Source organism: Grammomys surdaster, unplaced genomic scaffold (assembly GCF_004785775.1).
Source record: "Grammomys surdaster isolate TR1022 unplaced genomic scaffold, NIH_TR_1.0 128, whole genome shotgun sequence".
Taxonomy (NCBI): domain Eukaryota; kingdom Metazoa; phylum Chordata; class Mammalia; order Rodentia; family Muridae; genus Grammomys; species Grammomys surdaster.
The window spans coordinates 3,400,604-3,419,266 of NW_021604586.1; the positions used below are offsets into that span (position 1 = coordinate 3,400,604).

The window sequence follows — 18,663 nt, forward strand, 5'->3', positions numbered from 1 at the left end:
CATACAGACACACAGATGACACACACATACAGATGTGCAGACATACACAGACACACATACAGAGACACACACACATACAGACACACACATACAGACACAGACACACACAGACACACACACAGACTCACACAGACACACATACAGACAGACACACACACATACAGACACACACATACAGGCACACACACACAGACACACACACAGACACACACATATATAGACACACACAGACACACAAATGACAAACACATACATACAGACACACACAGACATACACAGACACACAAACATACAGACACACACACATACAGACACACACACAGACAGACACACACATACAGACATACACACAGACACACACACATATAGACACACACACTGCCATTGTGGCACTGCGCTTGCAAGACTGTTTGCAAGTGCCAGGCGGTGGTGGCGCACGCCTTTAATCCCAGCACTTGGGAGGCAGAGGCAGGCGGATTTCTGAGTTTGAGAGTTCGAGGCTAGCCTGGTCTACAGAGTGAGTTCCAGGACAGGCAGGGCTACACAGAGAAACCCTGTCTCGAAAAAAAACAAAACAAAACAAACAAACAAAAAAAAGACTGTTTGCAAGTATTTTAAGACCCTGCAAGAGCTCTTCTTGAAGGCTGTTCATCGTGGCAGTTTTTCTGACAGCCCCAGTGTCCCTGGTGGCTGGTGCATTGGCAGGGTGTTCCAGGCAAGGGTGTCAGCCTGCTCTGCTGCTGCTGGCTGCGAGAGGGAGGGGAAGATGGATTGTGTAGCAAGCCCCTCCTTGACCTCTCCCTCCTATCTAGGAGCAGAGTCCTGTCGTGTAATGAGCCATTGGGGTTCTCATTACAGTGGTCTGCCTGCCCTTTGATCGTGGCTCGCAGGAGCAGAACCTCACCTTCCATGAAGGAGAGGGGCTGAACTCCTCTTAGGAGGCTCAGCCCAGCCTTAGCCATGGTGCCACAGGGACTTTTTGCACATGTGGCCTCAGGTGGTCATTGTGGTCCTGGGTGATGCGGGAACATCATTGTAGGGCCTGAAAATGGCCACTGAGTATTTCTCTTCTTGGGTATCTCCTAGCTGGACTGTTTGTAGAAAGGCAACTGGCTGGTGATCTTTAATGCTTTCTTTGTGCACTAACTAGTTTTTATGTCAATTTGACATAAGCTACGGTCGTCTGAGTTGATCTCAGTTGAAAAGATTCCCCCAACAGATTGGCCTGTGGTGTTTTCTTGACTGATGGTTGATATGAGAAAGCCCAGCTCACTTTGGAGGGTGTGATTCTTGGACTGGGGACTTTAGATGCTATAAAAAAACTAGCTTGGGATCCAAGCCTGTGAGTGGCACTCCTCCGTGACCGCCGAGTCAGCTCCTGCCTTGGGTTTCTGCCCTGACTTCTGTCAGTGGACAGTAATTGGAAGTGTAAGCTGAAAGAAACCCTTTCTTCCCCAAGTTGCTTTTGGTCATGGGGTTTCTGCACGGCAGGAGACGCCCTAACTAAGGCACCTTTCAGTCCCTGGTGGTAACTGAATTCTGTTACCTCGGTTTCTGTCGCAGTAGCCTCTGTCATGGTTATTTGGGTTCACCTCCTGCATGCTGGCTAGCATCGGCTCCTCTGGGGCCTGTGGTGGATGGGACATAGTCCCCAGAAACTAATGCACCACAATGACGCAGGCCCCGGCTTTTCAAGTACATCTCCTCAGCAGCATCCTTCCACTAATTGCAATATTAATACCATCTCTTATTTTAGAACCCTCTTCAGATCAGCCTGTGCAAGGAAAAAACAAATAATGTTTTTGTCTTCCCCTTTGTTCCTCCGTCTTGTCTTGGGCGATGGTGAGGAATCTGCTCAGATGCCTCTGTGTCTGTGTGTGTGTGTGTGTGTGTGTGTGATCTGATGACTCTGCCTCAGCCATCGATGGGTGGATTCTATTTTTCGATTCCCTCATATCTAACAGTCCACGTTCCTCCATGCACCTGCATCAGAGTATCGTCCTTCATCATCTCTCACTGGGCTCTGTCACTCACGGAGTGCCTTCTCTTTGCACTGGGAGTTGAGGTGGGATAGCACCCTGGAGAGCAGGTCCTATGGCTGGACATCTTCTGTATGAGTCACCATCCCTGGTACATACGGAAGTTTTTTTTTTCTACTAAAAAAACAAAAATGTGTCTAGAACTCTTGGGTCAAGCGACTGAAAGGGTAGGGACTCTTGTCTTTTATTATTTTGTGGGTGAGGGGTGGATATCTGTGTACCATGTCTGGGCCTGGAGTCCACAGAAGCCAGAAGAGGACATTGAATCCCCGGAAGGGAGTCACAGATGGTTGTGAGACACCATCTGGGTGCTGGGAATCAAGACATGGAGTCTTGATTCCCAGCACTGAGCCACCTTTGCAGCCCCGGCCACAGGTGGTTTATAGGCAGCCCGAAGTTAATCATTTCCTTTTTAGTGTGTTTCCCTTTCTCTTTAACAAGCCTGGACATGTTTGCTTTCATGATCAGTTAGTTATGCACAGCATGTTCTTATGATTCTTTTTAAAAGTCTAAACTGTTCTTTGACCAAGGCAGATGCTTTCTGCAGAAAAGAACAATTAAAATGTCCTTAGGCGGTTGTGAAGTCGGGTGGGGGCAGGGAGGCTGTCACAGTTTCAGAACACTTCAGAAATGGCTCCATTTCCTCCGATATTTGACCCCTCCCTCCCTCCTTCTCTCCCTTCTTCCTCCCTCCTCCCTTTCTCTCTGTCTCTTTTCAAGACAGGGTTTCTCTGTGTAACCCTGGCTATCCTGGAACTCTCTTTGTAGACCAGGCTGGCCTCAAACTCAGAGATCCACCTACCTCTGCCTCTGGAGTGCTGAGATTGAAGACAGGAGCCACCATGCCCAGCCCTTCCTTCTTTTCCTTCACGTTGTTTGTTGACCCGGGATCTTACTTTGTAGACCAGGGTGGCCTCTAATTTACCATCCTTCTGCCTCAGCTTCTTCAGTCCTGGAGTGTGAGCATGTGACACTGCCAACTGTTTCTGACAGTCTTGTCTATTTCGATCAGCTGTTCCTCATACCAGTCCCATACACTTATCTACTGTGTGTGTTATGTTTTCTAATATATCTATGCTTCTTCTCGTAATTCCTGTCCTCTGTTGGCTTGGGTTCATGGTCATGACTGCTCTTTTTTCCCTCGAGTAAATGGAGTGCTTTGGTTAATAGGAAATTTTGAAATACCAACCGTTGACCTCCGGTATGTTCATGGCCGCCACAGATGCTACTATGCAGTGTCTTTGTCCCCAGCGTTTTCTGAACCATCTCTTACATTCACTGCATCGTGATAAAGACAGGTGACCAGTAAGCTTCCTCCCCCATTGTGTCTTGTGTGGCCCCATCTCTTGGTTGCCTGACACTTTGTCACAGGAGCCTGAGAAGAACATTTGAAGACTGTGGAACATCAGACCCAAAAATAGATGTTGTGTCTTTGTTGGGAAACGCATACAGCTGAAACGTACTCTTTAAAAAGACAAAGCTAGTCTCTTCTGCATGTTAGACTGACACCTCTGAGACATTGCAGCTGGCTTTGGAGGAGTCAAAAAACTCTGTGCCCATGTGCGTGTGTGCACACATGCATGCATTCATGCCTGTGCGTGCGTGCGTGTGTGTGTGTGTGTGTGTGTGTTGCTTCTCTCTTTCCACAATCATGGGTTCGGGGGATTGAACTCAGGTTGTCAGAATTGGCTGCTAATGCCTTTGGCTGCTGAGCCAGCTCACTGGCCCTTTCCCTGTTTATGATTTTCTAATGCATCTTTCTTGTGGAACAGCAGAGAGCTAACTTCACACTAAATAGTTTCTTGCTGTTTAATTATTGTATTCTCTGTATATTTTCATCCATTTTGTTTGATGCACTTAGAGTTTTATTGTATTCTTTTTTTTATTGTACCAAATCGTGGGTACTCAGTAAAGCAAAGTTCAGAATACAAACTATGGAGTGCCTGGTTCCGGTCATGGTTCACCGAGAACCTTGAGGACAGAGAAGATTTTGGTAGATGATATTGGCAACTTTTAATGTGTGGTTCTTTAACTTCTTTAAAATTTTTACTTAAAGTGCCCTCAAAGGCCAGAAGAGGGTGTCAGGTCCCCTGGAACCAGAATTACAGAGGGTTATGAAGCACCCTGTGGGTGCTAGGAATCACACCTGGGTTGTCTGAAGAGCAGCCAGTGATCTTAACCACTGAGCCATCTCTCCAGATCCAATATTTTTAATATGCTGCCAGAAATTTTTTATTTGCTGCCTTTTACTGAATATTTGAACACTTTCCCTGTAATGTTTAAGAGTGTCCACTTATTTACTTCTTTTATTTTTATTTTCAGTCAGGGTCTCACTGGTAAGCCCCTAGATGGACTCGAACTCACAGAGATCCACCTGACTTTGCTCCCGGGGACTGGGAATATAGGTGTGTCTTAGGGTTTTTATTGCTATGGCAAAACACTATGGCCAAAAGCAAGTTGGGGAGGAAGCAGTTCATTCGGCTTACACTTGCACATCACTGTTCATCACTGAAGGAAGTCAGGACAGGAACTCAAGCAGAGCAGGAACCTGGAGGCAGGAGCAGATGCAGAGGCCACCAAGGAGTGCTGCTTCCTGGCTTGCTCCTCATATCTTGTTCTAACTGCTTTTTTTTTTTTAAGATTTATTTATTATATTTATATGAGTACACTGTCACTGTCACTGTCTTCAGACAGACCAGAACAGGGCATCTGATTCCATTACAGATGGTTGTGAGCCACCATGTGGTTGCTGGGATTTGAACTCAGAACCTCTGGAAGAGCAGTCAGTGCTCTTAACCACTGAGCCATCTCTCCAGCCCTCTAACTGCTTTCTTAAGGAACCCAGGACCAGCAGCCCAGGGGTGACAATGCCTACAATGGGCTGGGCCCTCCCCCATCAATCATTAATTAAGAAAACGTCCTACAGGTTTGGCTGCAGCCTGATCTTATGGAGGCTTTTTCTCAGTTGAGGTCGTCTCCTCTCAGGTGACTCGAACCTGCACCAAGTAGAGGTAGAAATACAGAGTACAGGTTGTGTGTTACCACGCCTGCCTCAGAGTGTCTCTTTAAATACTCCTACTTGGATTTACTAATTTTTTCATTTATGACTGGGCAGAAATGATCAAGGTGTAGGGTTGCTGCGCTAAAGAATATGAACAAGAGGCTGGAGAGATGGCTCAGTGGTTACAGATGCTTGCTGCTCTTCCAGAGGACCCGAGTTCAGTTCCCTGCTCACAACCCCTTCTGACTCCTGCTTCCTCTTCTGGCCTCCTCAGGCACCTGCAGACACATAAATATAAGTCTTAAAAAGAATACAGTCAGGTAGTGGTGGCACACTCCTTTAATCCCAGCACTTGGGAGGCAGAGGCAGGTGGATCTCTGAGTTCGAGACCAGCCTGGTCTACAGAGTGAGTTCCAGGACAGCTAGGGCCACACAGAGAAACCCTGTCTTGAAAAAAACAAACAAACAAACAAACAAACAAAAAGAATAGGAACAAGTCGGATGTAGTGATACGCACCAGCCATTCTAGCTACTCCCCAGACTGAGGCAGGAGGATTGTTAGGAGTTCCAAGCGAGCCAGAGACCCTGACTCCATAAACACAAACACACACACACACGCACACACACACACATATATATATATATATACATATAAATAAATGTAAAAAAAAAAAAATATATATATATATATATGAAGAGTCAAAAAAAAACCTCTTGATATTCAGCTGGCCTGCTTTATATGACAGCTGGGTCCCTGTCCCCAAGGTTAGTGAGGCTCACGACAGCCTCCGCTCCAGCCCCAAAGGATGTAATAACAGCCTGGCCGCACACGGAGTTCTCAGTCCTCTTATCTCTTGTCGAGTTTTCTCATTTAAGCTCTATAGGCCTGGTGGTATTGCAGCCGGCCCTGTCGGCCTGATTGAGTGTGATTGCAGAACCTTCTGCTCCGGCTTCTTCTGCAAAGCCTTTGCTTCTCTGCTGGGGCGCGCCCCAGCTGCCTCTTGTTTAATCAGCTCCGGAATGGTGCCTGCACCCAGGGGGGACTGTGGATGCCTTTCTTCATAATGAGTGTTCCGTCTCGGCTGACGGCTCTTGTTTTTCCTCAGCCCCGGTCTTTCTTCACCTCTTTCACACTCTTCTTTTTGATGGTTTGCTCTGCTTCATTGATTATGGCTTAGAAGATTAAAAAAAAATTCTTCATTTTTATCTTATTTAGTGGCTTCTGAAGCTGGCCGTGGCATGGTGACATACATGTTTGCTCTCGGCATTTGAGTGGCAGGGGCAGATGGATCTTTGTGAATTTGTGGCCAGCCTGGTTTGCATAGCAAGAAGCAGGCTAGCCTGGGCTACACAGTGAGACCCTGTCTCAAAACACACACACACCCCCTATTCTTAGGCCATTAAAAACATTTCTTGTTCACTTTGGGAATTCTGAGATGGGAAGATAGAATCTCAATAGTTTATTGACTTAATCTGGTCATTGAGACAGCTCAGCTGATCAAGGAGTTTACTGCCGAACCTAAGGACCTGAGTTCAATCCCCAGGACCCACATGGTGAAGGGACAGAACAGATTTCCACAGGTTGTCCTCTGACCAACATACATGCACCCTGGCACAAGCACACACTCTCATGAGCACACACATGTAAACAAATTAGTCTAAGTGAACTGTTAGCGGCTAACAGGTTTCCTTCTTTACCTCTGAAGCCACTGCTCACCGACAGCTCCCCTCTTTGGGGATAATTCCCTGTGACCAAGCACGGATGTTAGGGGAGATGACAATGGCTGTCTGTAGAGCCATTTGGCAAATCTGAGTGTTCTGAGGGCTCTGGGTGGCTCCTGCAAATGGCTTCGTCACAGGGCATGCTGAACAGCCCTCCTGACCCTTCCACTGAGGAGCTGCTTTCTTGGCTCTCAGAGGAGAAAAGGGTAATGTCTCCAACAGCTCCCCCGAGAAGGTGGCCTATCTTTGGAATTCACTTTTATTGCATTTAGTGACTGCCTTGTCAGGCCCTGGTCTGATTGTTATGAACAGACTTTCCACTCCTGTCCTGCCCAGAGCCCACCTTCCTCCTATGGGTTCAGGGTTTTCTTGTTGTTGGTGGTGGTGGTGGATTTTACTGTGTTCTGTCATCATACACATCTGGAGGTGTTCAGTTGTCAGAGTCCATTGCTCTAGGTCATGGGTGGCCAGGTTGTGAGAAAGACAGCTAGAAGATGCTTGTACCCCAGGCTAGGATGTCTTCTCCACCAGGGTATGCCCACAGTGTCCCGGAGCCAGGCCTCGGGGACAGAATGTCCACTCCTGTGTACCCTTGCTGTGCCGCCCCCACGCCTTGTGCCTCAGGCTCTCTGTCTTCCCGCATGTTTCCCAGTGTGTAATTATTGCTAATTAATTCCCAGTCAGAGTGATGGATAGTTTAATTTGCTTTCCTTGAGAGGCTTGCTTTTCCCTGCTTTGCCAGGGACTGGGCAGCGTTCCAGTGTACAGAGGGAGGGACGGCTCCAGAGGGGGAAGTCTCGGCAGTTGAGGCCCTGCACCTCTCCCCAGTGATGCTTACCTCTGCACTCTGTTGACTTCTCTCAGCTTCTCTGCAACCTTCTGCAGAGGCAGGGATCGAGACAAGGGACACCAGTTCCAGTCTTGGCAGGAAAAGCTCTGCCATGCACCAAATGGCAGAGCCTGCAGGAGAACCCCTCGCCCTCCTGTGTCCACAGCTTGCTCCTCACCGTGTGCCACCTGCCCACCTCCCTGCTTTGTCCCCGATTTCTGAACACAGGCTTTGGGGGGATTTCCTGGGGAGCCAGTTAGCCTTCTTGCCTACATAGATTCTCTTCAGTTAGTTGTCTGAAAAGCAGCATGAGGACTCAGGGGGCACAAAGAACTTTTCTTGTAGAAGAAAGAAGGGAGTAGAGGCCATCTCTCCTGGTGCTTTCTGCCGACCGCAGCAAACCAAAACATCGCCATTTGTGACTGACGGCATCATTACCGTGTCTCTTACCATCGTCACCAGCATCATCAACATCCCCATTACCATCATCATAACCAACGAGGACGTCACCGACGATCACCATTTGTTAATACCACCAGCACTCCCACCCCCGCTCCCCCATTAACACTGTCATCCCAACATCTCTTTTGCTGTCCTTACCATTGGCAACATTGTCATCACTATCATCACCACCACCACCATCATCACCATCACCACCACCACCATCATCACCATCACCACCACCACCATCATCACCATCACCACCACCACCATCATCACCATCATCGGTTCCCCAACACCACTGTCACCGTTATTATTGCTATCACACTGCTACTACTTTTATACCCAGTATCCTCTCTGGTCACCAGTGGGTAAGACGTAAGATAGTACAGCTGCTCTCTGGGCTTGGAATGAAAGCGGAGCTCCACCTTTGGCCTCTGGAGGTGGGGACCCTGCTTGGTATACCCCGCAGGTTCCAAGATGCAGGAGGAAGTGCAGGGCCCCACCATGTGTGCCCGGTGCCCGAGCCAACTCACATCCAGGTTCTCTCCCGATGCCCTCAGGTGTACGAAGGCGGGAGCAACGTGGACCAGTTTGTGACCCGCTTCCTTCTGAAGGAGACAGCCAATCAGATCCAGTCGCTGCTCAGCTCTGTCGAAAGCGCCGTGGAAGCCATCGAAGAACAGACCAGCCAGATCCGGTGTGTCCGTGGGACATATTGGGGATACTCACAGCAGCCTGACTCTTTGTGCCCTTCAGATCTGGGTGCACAAGTTCTTGCCCCTTTCTGTGCACGCCGCAGTTTCCCCAACTGCAATCTGAGGACAAACTTGGGACCTAGCACCCGAGTCACAAGGCTTATGTGGGACAGGACGTGCTTAAGACAATGTCTGGTATGGGACGTGCACGCCTGAGACCCGTAGATCTTACCATAATTCTTGTTCACACGACAACGTCCTGCTGCCTGGGTTACTTCTGAACACCGGAAACCAGTTTGGGAAGTGGGATCTGGCCACAGGTTGGGAAGACAAATACCACACTCCAGAAGTGCAGTGTCTGAGGGAAGTATCTTCTTGATGGGAACTCTGAGGGTCTGCAAGGGCTCCCTTGTTACCTGGAGATCTGGAGAGGGAGCTACTGAAGGCAGGGCAGGACCAAACTAATACTGAAGGAGACTCTGGAGAGGTTTGGAGTTCAAGGTGTTGCCTTTTTGGTGTCCATGGCAAGCACCCAGAGGTTTCTCATGGACACTGTGGGTGCTGTGTGGCTGGTGCCTGGTACCTGAACTGGGACACCTCAGTCTTTCTAGTTAAGAAGGGCCTGCTCAGCCGGGCAGTGGTGGCACACACCTTTAATCCCAGCACTTGGGAGGCAGAAGCAGGTGGATTTCTGAATTCAAGGCCAGGCTGGTCTATAGAGTGAGTTCCAGAAGGGCCTGCTCAGCTTTGAGCTCCTCCCCCACATGCTGCCTATAGCTAGCCGAGGACTCTCCTGTCTCCTCAGAGCAGTAAAGGGCAAACAGGACCCACACACAGGTGGGCAGTTGTCAGGAAGCCCTTATCCGTGGCCTTGGCTTTCCCTGTGTACAACTTCAGTGTGTCCAGAAGAGAGTCACAGTGTGACCAGGATGTTCTTTTTGCTACGGGGTAGGGTTTGAGCGGGTGAGATTTGGTCAGTGAGGACCCCCATCAGGTAGGGTTGTGAGGGGGCTCTTAATGACACGTGTTGCCAAATATGTTTGCTTTCAGCACCTGGAAGAATAGTTCATGACTCTGCATATGTGGACAGCCTTGCGATCCCGAGTCCCCAGTGTCAACAGTCACCGTTCTGGGAACAGACAGCGTTTCCTTTATGGATTTATTATTATCATGTTAATCAAACTCACCCCTTTTCTCCTGCAGCAGACAGATAGCAGCCTTGGGCAATCTCCCTGGCTGCCTTCCTACACTGTGCAGTTATATCCGTGGTTCCACTTGCCTGTCCCCACTGGGAGGGGATAACCCTAGGGTGTCAGTGGTAGGAGAGGGTGCTGTGTCTTGATGGCAAATCTGTTCCACGCCCACAGACACCTCACGCTGGCCCACTTATCAACACTTTTGGCTCCAGGCCTTGAGTTTCCCAGGGCTACCCTGTGTCACCATCCTGGAACAACCCCCAAAGGTGCTGTGTTCCAGGAAAAGCTTTTATGCAGACCCTGATGCTTGAGGGGCCTCCCACTCAACCCTGCATGGTCCGACTGTATTTGTTGTTGGTGTGTACAGATTTTGTGATTGACAGTTCAAAGCTTCCCCTGGCCCTGCTGAGGGAACTGAGCCTGCAGACTTGTTAAAGCTTTCAGGGGTCACAGGAGACCGAATTCGAAATGTACTAAAGGGCTCAGAGGCGGGGTGTGGGGGTGTCAGCTACACACCCTGTTGATTGGGAAGTCTTAGTTTTGCAAGCCCCCCTTTGTGCATAAGGAATCGCCTGTTCACCCTGCAGTTTTTGGAGACCCTGCTGGCTGCCAGTCACTGTGCTTAGGGACACAGCATGCCTGCTGAGTCGTGTTCATGGAGGAAGGATACATGGGCAAGAGGGATTGAGTCTGGCCAAGGCCAGGATCTGTTTTTTCTTGCTGCCTTGTTTGGGGGTGGGGGTCTGACTGACACAAAATCAGGTCTTCCATCCACAGCACAGTGGCCTCTTACTGAGATAGGAAGAGAGGGCGATAACATGGTGTCTCCTCAGCCTGGGCTCAGCCTGTTCTGGCTGGAAGCTATGAGCTATGAGTTCTGCCAGGTAGATGCCGGTCCCAGCTTTACCTCAGCCATGGACATGACCCTGCGGGGCACAGGGACCTGGGCTCTAGAGTCTGGCACGGAGCTACTACGCCACAGGAGCTGACCACGTGGCCTTAGTCAAGTCACCTGCCTCGGGCATAGTGTTTCCTCCTCTGAGAAAATGAAGGCCCCTCTCCCCATCCCGCAAACGTGCGTGGGGCCACAGGGCAGGGCCGGGTACATTTCAGGACAGGGTCAATGCTTTGAAAGTGGGCGGTGAAGGTAGTAGAAGTGGCTGTGGTCCCACAGGTGCCCTCATCAATAACCATGTTCCTCCTTCATGCCCCGCAGACAGGACCACTGCAAGCCCAGTCATGCTGTCAACGAGAGCCGCTACGCTGGCCCCACGCCTCCCTACATCCCCAACCAAAAGCTTGTGGCCCCGGAGCCGGTGAAGAGCCTGCCTGTAGGTGAGAGAGCACCGGTGGGCACTGCCCTCTAAGGGGGAACCCGAGTAATCTGCCCTGGGGTCTAGCCTGGGGGCTGGGGCTCTGCCCCCTCGGGACGGCCCCGCCCACCGCCGGGGTCTCTCTCTTTCTCAGCCACAGGGGAGCCAAAGGAGGAGGGGCTGGAGGGCCAGATAAGCCGGTTGGCAGAGCTGATTGGGAGACTGGAGAGCAAGGTAAGGCCGCCCCACCCCGATCTCGCCTTTCTCCCAGCCTTACCCACTTTAGGGCTTGCAGGGAAGCTGAGATGCCCCGCTGGGTTACAGGTTGTAGGGAGCCAGACTGCGGCCATGGTCCTGACTGGGGGAAGGCAGGCAGCAGAAAGTAACCCCGGGGGCCTGTGCTATGAATGTTTCCAAGAACGCTGGCTCCAAACCGGAAGCAAAAAGCAGGTGTGAGTGGGAGCCAGGGACAATGGTCCAGGGTAGATTCCAAACAGGAAGCTACTGACGACTTAATACAGTATGGGGGTGTGGAGCCGATCAGCCTTTACAGAGACGTTTCTACGGACAGTGTGTGACCCACGGTACTCTCAAAGGGGCTTGCAGATGAATAGGCTCAGGGGTTCCTCTGTTGGAGCTGGGTTTCTGCTGTTTGGTTTTGAGTTAGTGGCTTGCCCTCTCGCTAAGCCTGAACGTCCTGCTTGGTGACAGGGGAGAGAGTCAGGAGAGCAGTGTTCCTCACCAAAGGCACCGGTGGCTCAGGTTAGAGCCTTCTGTCCCCGTTGGCGTCTAACGTTGCCCTGTTTAGCACCCTTTATCAAATTCCCCACACATGCGCGCGCAGGACTCCTACGCACCTGCCTACACCGCGCGACAGGTGTGTCAGAGCCCGGAGATTGAGGTATCATTATTTTCAGCTTTTCTGTATGTTTTTGGCAATGAGCTCTGGTACTTAGCGGGGCTTGGGTGTTCATTCTGAGCGACTCATGGAAGGGAACCATGGGCCTTCTCACTGGAAGGCGGTCTGATGGGAGGAGAGGCAATCCAGTCCGGAAATGTATTGCTAGCTGCAAGGCTATGGCTGAAGCGAGGGTCCCCCACCTCCCACATGTCTTTTAAGCCTGCTGCCCCGGGTGAGAGCAGCGCAGTGGGGACCTTGTGCCCGGTTGTCATAACAACTCAGTGGGGGCCCCAGGAGGGAGGCGCTTTGAAGCTTATTTTTAGTACCCCGGTCGCCCTAACAACGAGGCTTGCTGGTAACCAGGAGCACCTAGGCGTCCTGGAGATGGGGCGGGGTCCTCCGAGGTCTCTGATTGGCCTAAGCACAAACATGGGCCAAGTCAAGTCTGCTCCAGGCTCCGCCCCCATCTAGACAAGCACCGCCTCCAACTGTGCTTGCTTGGCAGTGGGCGGATCTGGACACTGTTGGGCTCTCCATCTGACTGTGGAGAGGCTAAAGGGTTCCTGACGGGGGCCCAGCCTTCCAGGAGCCGCCCGCCCGTGTGCCTGTTAAGTGACAAAACCAAACCTAAATCTGCAAAACACATCTTGTCCACTGGTGCATTTTCTTGAGATGTGTGGACAAGAAGCCAGTCAAGCCTGGGGATGTGCTTCATGGGACAGCCCCTTGTTCAAACGTTTGCAAACAGCCGGCCCACCTGCTGCTGCTTTTTTAAACAGTGGATGCACCTCTTACATGCTTACAGTTGATTGGGTAAACAGGCACGGGGCCTGGGGTCGTTGGGGTACTCACACTGAAGAAAGAAGAATGGGTTTTTTCAGATAGGGAAGAGACATGGTTTAAACCCAGACTCTACTGCTTAGCCCTCTTGGGGACCCTCTGGGGCCCGAGGTTCTGTGCTATGATGTAATGACTGAATATCAGTGCTTGGGCGCCAGGTACTGGTGAACCCAGAAGCTGTCATGGCTTCTGCATTCCCAGAGCACAGTCAGGCAGCAGGTAGCTGGCTTGGGGAGGCTGGGAAATAAGATGTATATGGAAAGATTTTGGTTCAGGGCTTTGGGGGAGGTGGTGTGTAGGTCACCCTATGTAAACCATGGGTTTATGGGGAACCCAAGGTCACTGCTAGGGGTGAGGTATGCGTGTTAGGGGGTCTTAGGGTTCTTATGAAATCATGGTTTAAACCAGTATCCCGATTTGGGGGGCCCTGGGGTGCCTGTTACTAAGATTTCCTGCCCCAGCCACATACCCCAAGTTTATGGGGGCCCATCTTTGTCTCTGAACCTCCCACTGCTTCAGAGGACCATAAGGAACTCTCTGCCACTTTCCTGGCTCTCTGGTTCTAGAGTCCCCTCAGAGATTTCTCTATGCCTGGGAGCTAAGTGGCCTGTCCACTAGGCCTGGCCCTGGGAACCTCACTTCCAGCCTGGGAGATCTCAGAAACCCTAGCACACTGGGGTAGGGGCTGTAACTTTCAGGGTGTGCGATACCCCATACCCTGAGTGTGGTCTTGGGAGCCTTCCTGGAGGTGGCCTGCATCCCAGGAATCACTGTTTTGTTCCAGACCCTCTCGTTTGACCTGCAGCAGCGCCTCTCAGATGAAGAAGGCACCAACATGGTGAGACCCTCTCCACACCTCTCCTCTGATCTGTTCCTTCAGCTCTCTGAGGAGTGCTGTAGCTCCATGTCTCTGGCCACCCTCTCTGTCCACCTCTCCTTCAGGGGCATGGTGAGCTGAGGCTCTGGGACTCTGATAAAAAAGTGTTTGGCTTGGCTCTGAGCAAGCATCTGGCCCGTTCAGTCATCAGACCATGCATTTGCCAGAAAGGCAGCCTACTGGTCACTTACTGGCTGTGCCTCTTGCTGGGGGTCCCTGCAGCCTTACTGCCCTGCTTATGGGGACCCCCCCACCCATTTGGGCCTGTCACCTTTATCTGATTTTCACAAGTAAGAATAAAAAGTGTGGTGCGTTTATTTTATTTTGACCTCTCCAAAGCAAGGCGTAGGCTGCTGGGATTGGGACGCTGCCCGCGTGGCTGGGGACGATGCCCACGTGGGTGGGGAAGGGCCCGGCACTTGTGTTCACGTCCACCTTGGCTCACAGCACCTGCAGCTGGTCCGACAAGAAATGGCTGTGTGTCCTGAGCAGCTGAGTGAGTTTCTGGATTCCCTGAGACAGTACCTCCGGAGCACTGCCGAAGAAAGGAACTGCTTCCAGTAAGTAAAGAGCTTCCTACGTGGGCTTGGTGGAGGATGGGGGAGGCCAGGGTCTCTGGCTGGCAGAGAGGGGACAGGGCAGAGCCAGCCCTCCCCTTAGGGGAGTTATATGGCAGGAAAGCAGAGAAACTGGGGGCTCAGCTTCACCCCCAGGCCTGGGCTTCCTCAAGCAGGCAGTTTGTGGGGAGGGTAAACAGAATGATGAAGCCATTCTGGTTCACACTCCTCTCACCCAGTGTGACCACTGTTATATGACAGAGTCTGACCCAAGTCAGTACCTGCTTGATGAAAGGGGAGACGTGCTAGCCTCTGGGAGCGCTGTCTTCTAGACTGCAGGTCGCCTGCCGTTCATTACCAACTCCTGTCCTGCCTGCTACCCTGGGCAGCTCAGCAAGGCAGAGCAGGGGACTGTGGCCACCAGCGAGGGGGCTGTACATGGCCAATATTAAGAAAGGGTGACGGTGGTTTGACTGGACGGAGGAATGGGTGAATGGCCTAAGGAGGGCTGCCACAGGCTATGTGTTGGAACGGTGCTATTAGGAGCTAGGTCGGTCCTGTCTTCTATGTGAAGACAGAGAAATAGCGGGGCTACAGGGAGAAGCCACACACTCAGGTGAGGAGGAAAGCCTTGGTTTAGTTGATGATGCAGTGACAGTTCTTTAAGGAAGAGTGGAAGGTGAACTATACCATGTACCCCGGGCACCCATTTTTCCTCACCTGGGCTTTCCTGGTTCTGTTACCCCTTCTCCCAGTCCTTTTTGAAGGATAGGACCCTGGGATACACCAGCACACAAGGTTTCTTCCTATTGTCTACCCCATACCCAAGCCTGCCCTGATGTGCCTTCCTTCCGGAAGTTCCTTCAAGAGAGGCCATCATCAGCCAGGCGAAGGCAGTCACCGGGCTAGCAGTCATCATCCTGTGGGAGCCCACATTCTTATGGACCCAACTGTCCATGGTAGCCTTTGCTGGGCCTCGAGAGAGACCAGAGCAGGCACCGGCACGGGCTGGCATAGGCTAAGGCTGGCAGGCATGCCCATCCACTCAAGAACCCAGAGCTCTGCATGTGATTCTGAGCTGGTGGATAAGGAGCCAACGATGGGGCAGCAGCCGGGTTCCCTCACAGCCTTCATCCTAAAGAGAGTCCCTCCTTGCGGGGCTCAGGTGCACTTTCGCCACATGTGGGAAAGAAAGGAATCCAGGGTCCAGAGGAGCTGGGGGGACAGGGACTCCACCAGAGCCCACATGGTCACGCCACTGCCCTAGCCCCTCTGAGATGGAGTTACATCCCAGGTCACTCAAGGGACATGCCCTGGGATGCAGGTTATTCAGTCGGAGGCAGTGCCTCCCTGAGCTTCAGGTGCCTCTTCTCAGTCCTGGTCTGGGCTTCAGACCAAAAGACAGGAAAGGGACTAAGGCACAGGCTTTGTGATTTGGTTTAAAAACCCCAGGCATTCTGTGTGTAAACATCCCTGTGTGTTTGTAGGTCAGAGGTCAATTTAGGGGGGGTTCCTGAGATGAGTGCCCAGCTTACGTGTGTGTGTGTATGTACCAGGGGTTGGGGTGTGGTATGTTTGTGAGTTCTGTCTTAGTTATGATGAAATCCCATAACCAAAAGCAACCTGGGAAGGAAAGGGTTTTTATTTCATTTGTTCTTCAGATTGCTGTTCCTCATGAAAGGCAGTCAGAAGAGAAACACGGAGGCAGGCCCTGATGGTGGGCAAGGCCATGGAGGGGTGCTGCTCACTCGCTTGCTCCCCCATGGCTTGCTCAGCCTGCTTTCTTATAGAACCCAGAGCCACCAGCCTGGGGGATGACACACCCACCGTGGGCTGGGCCCTCCCATATCAATCACTAATTAAGAAAGTGCTCTACAGGCTTGCCTACAGCCTTCTGGAAGCATTTTCTTAATCGAGGCTCCCTCCTTTCAGATGACTCTGGCTTATGACATAAAAACCTAGCCAGCGCAAGGTCAGAGGACAACTTCCAGGAGTTGGTTCTCTCCTCCGCTGTGTAGATCCTGGGAATCAAACTCAGGCTACAGGGCTATGTTTCAAGCTCCTTCGCCTGTGGGTCTTCCTGGCCCCAACATTGTTTTCTCAAGACAGGGATCCTTGGGGTTCAGCTTAGGTCTCAGTCATGTGCAGACTGAGCCATCTCCCCTCAGAACCAGGCGTTTAAAATGCATCTTAAAAACCCCTGCTCTCAATGTGGGTCATGGTGCTAAGCCAGGGGTTCCCGGATGCTGCTCACATTGGGCTCTGAGTCACAGTGGGCTCTGATGTCTCCAGCTCCCATTGCCCTGTGGAGGACCAGCGGGAAGAGAGGCTGAGGGCTGTGGTGTGCAATAGGCAGTCACTGCCAGCCACACATGTGCTTGTCACTTCCCTGCAGTGTCACCGCAGTGAGGATGGCAGACGGCCTAACCTTTGTCATCTACGAGTTCTGGGAAACAGAGGAGGAGTGGAAGAGGTTGGTGCAGCCCTGTCCCCACCCTATGCCAAGGGGTGGGGTGAGGCTATGGTAATGTGGAGCTGACTGTCTCTAGGCTCCTGTTTCTTGACCCTGAGGACTGTCAGAGAGGGTGGGGAGGACAGTGAAGAACAGACTTCCAGGCAAGATTCCTTTCCTGGCCAGCTTGTGCCTTTCACCCAGAGGCAGCCAGGTTCTGAGACACTGAGACCCCTAACCCAGGCTGTCCATATGGCACCATACATGTAAAATCTCTGCTCTAAGGACTGACTCAGTTTCCCACAGCCTCCCTGACTGCGTCATCAGGTGCTGGGTCCTGGAGCCTTGCTGTCAGTAAAGCTGTCGAGTGTCATGGGGCTGGCTGGCCACAGGGCTACTGCGCTGGTTTAGAGCACTAAGTGAGCCCAGGCACCTCACTGACCTCCCCAGATGGAGCTACAGAGGTTTCTAGTTTCCCATGTACAACCTAACACACAACAGGGACAGAGGGGAGTCACGTTTGCCCGTGCTCTTCCCTGCAGTGAATACTCAGGGCCAGGAGACTAAAAGAGTGAATACAGAGGGCTGTCTCTTAGACACAGGGGCTTGTCTCCTAGGGCTGCAGTGCTGTCCCCTGCTGCCGCAGCTCATCAGGAGGGGAACGGCCGGGGCTACAGGTCTAATCCTGTTCCCATGGACAGTCTAGAGGCAAAGGCTTCCTGGATGGATGCTCACAAGGTCACAGCCTCTCTAGAGAGAGCAGAACTAGACCTGGATCCACACCTAAAACTCCCCTCATCCCCACCTCCAAGATGCCCCTCCTGGACTAACCTGTCCTCCTGGCTTGCAGGCACCTGCAGAGCCCTGTGTGCAAGGCCTTCCGGCACGTCAAGGTTGACACACTGAGCCAGCCTGAGGCACTCTCCCAGATCTCCGTGCCAGGTAGAGAGGGCCGGGGACAGGACGCATGGGGGTGGGGGTGCCCCAGATCTCTAATCAACACCAGCCTCAGAGAAGGGCCTCCCAGGCCTCCAGGGACTGCTTGCTCACCTGGTACTATCAGGAATCCTGGCCCAGATGCAATCTCCTGACCCAAGGCTTGGTGTGTGTAGACAGGGACACCAGTGGGCACACATGGGGGCTCATCCGAGAAGCTCACCGCAGACCTCGCTATAGGGCCTGAGTGAACAGCATGGTCACAAAGCCTGGCCTGGAGCAGTCTGCCTCAGGCTCTACTCCAGGCATCCCAGCCTCGGGGAAGGGGCCTTGAGATTCATAAGCCTAGCTACTGACCACCATTTCTCTCTCCCCTGCTTACAGCTGCCTGGTGCACCTCTGGCCGAGACTGACCCTTCCCTATTAAGAAGCCCTACTACCACCCCCTTCTTGTAAAGGGCAATACCCCTTTTCTAGACACTTTGGTAAACAGCTGTCTTTTCAATATACTAATCAAAGGACTCGTATTTCCCCCTACTGTGGCCCAGAGGAGGCCCATCCCCTGGCATCCCCACCTCTGACTCAACCTGGCAGAGTATTCCCGTGATGCCGGGGAGGCCAACGTTAGGAGGGATGGCTTCCCCGACCCCCAGCCAGCCTCTGGCGTCCCTGATTCTTAATAGCCAAGGCCCAGCAGGGCCCACCTCAGGTGGCCAGGCCTTCTCCTCTATTTCTGTCCTCTTCGATGGCCCGCTACCAAGTAGGAGCTGTGACCCTGTAGTACCCAACCTAGGCTTGGGTAGAACCCAGGTCCCCAGCACCACGCTAGGTCCACAGCTAACAAATAAAGACTGGTTAGGA

The 18,663-nt window shown here is 52.0% G+C and overlaps 1 protein-coding gene across 2 annotated transcripts in view; it reads left to right on the forward strand.

Moving 5' to 3' along the window:
• The window catches only part of Necab2 (N-terminal EF-hand calcium binding protein 2), a 25,722-nt gene extending 7,059 nt beyond the window's left edge, over positions 1-18,663 (forward strand). Inside the window, exons 6-13 of one of the 2 annotated variants that reach the window (XM_028753528.1) lie at positions 8,596-8,732; positions 11,143-11,261; positions 11,394-11,473; positions 13,765-13,818; positions 14,305-14,417; positions 16,810-16,887; positions 17,717-17,808; positions 18,187-18,663. In XM_028753528.1, the coding sequence (XP_028609361.1) occupies positions 8,596-8,732; positions 11,143-11,261; positions 11,394-11,473; positions 13,765-13,818; positions 14,305-14,417; positions 16,810-16,887; positions 17,717-17,808; positions 18,187-18,215 (702 nt within the window). In that variant the 3' untranslated portion in view covers positions 18,216-18,663. The remainder of the gene's footprint in view (positions 1-8,595; positions 8,733-11,142; positions 11,262-11,393; positions 11,474-13,764; positions 13,819-14,304; positions 14,418-16,809; positions 16,888-17,716; positions 17,809-18,186) is intronic. The other variant, XM_028753538.1, reaches the window with a different exon arrangement.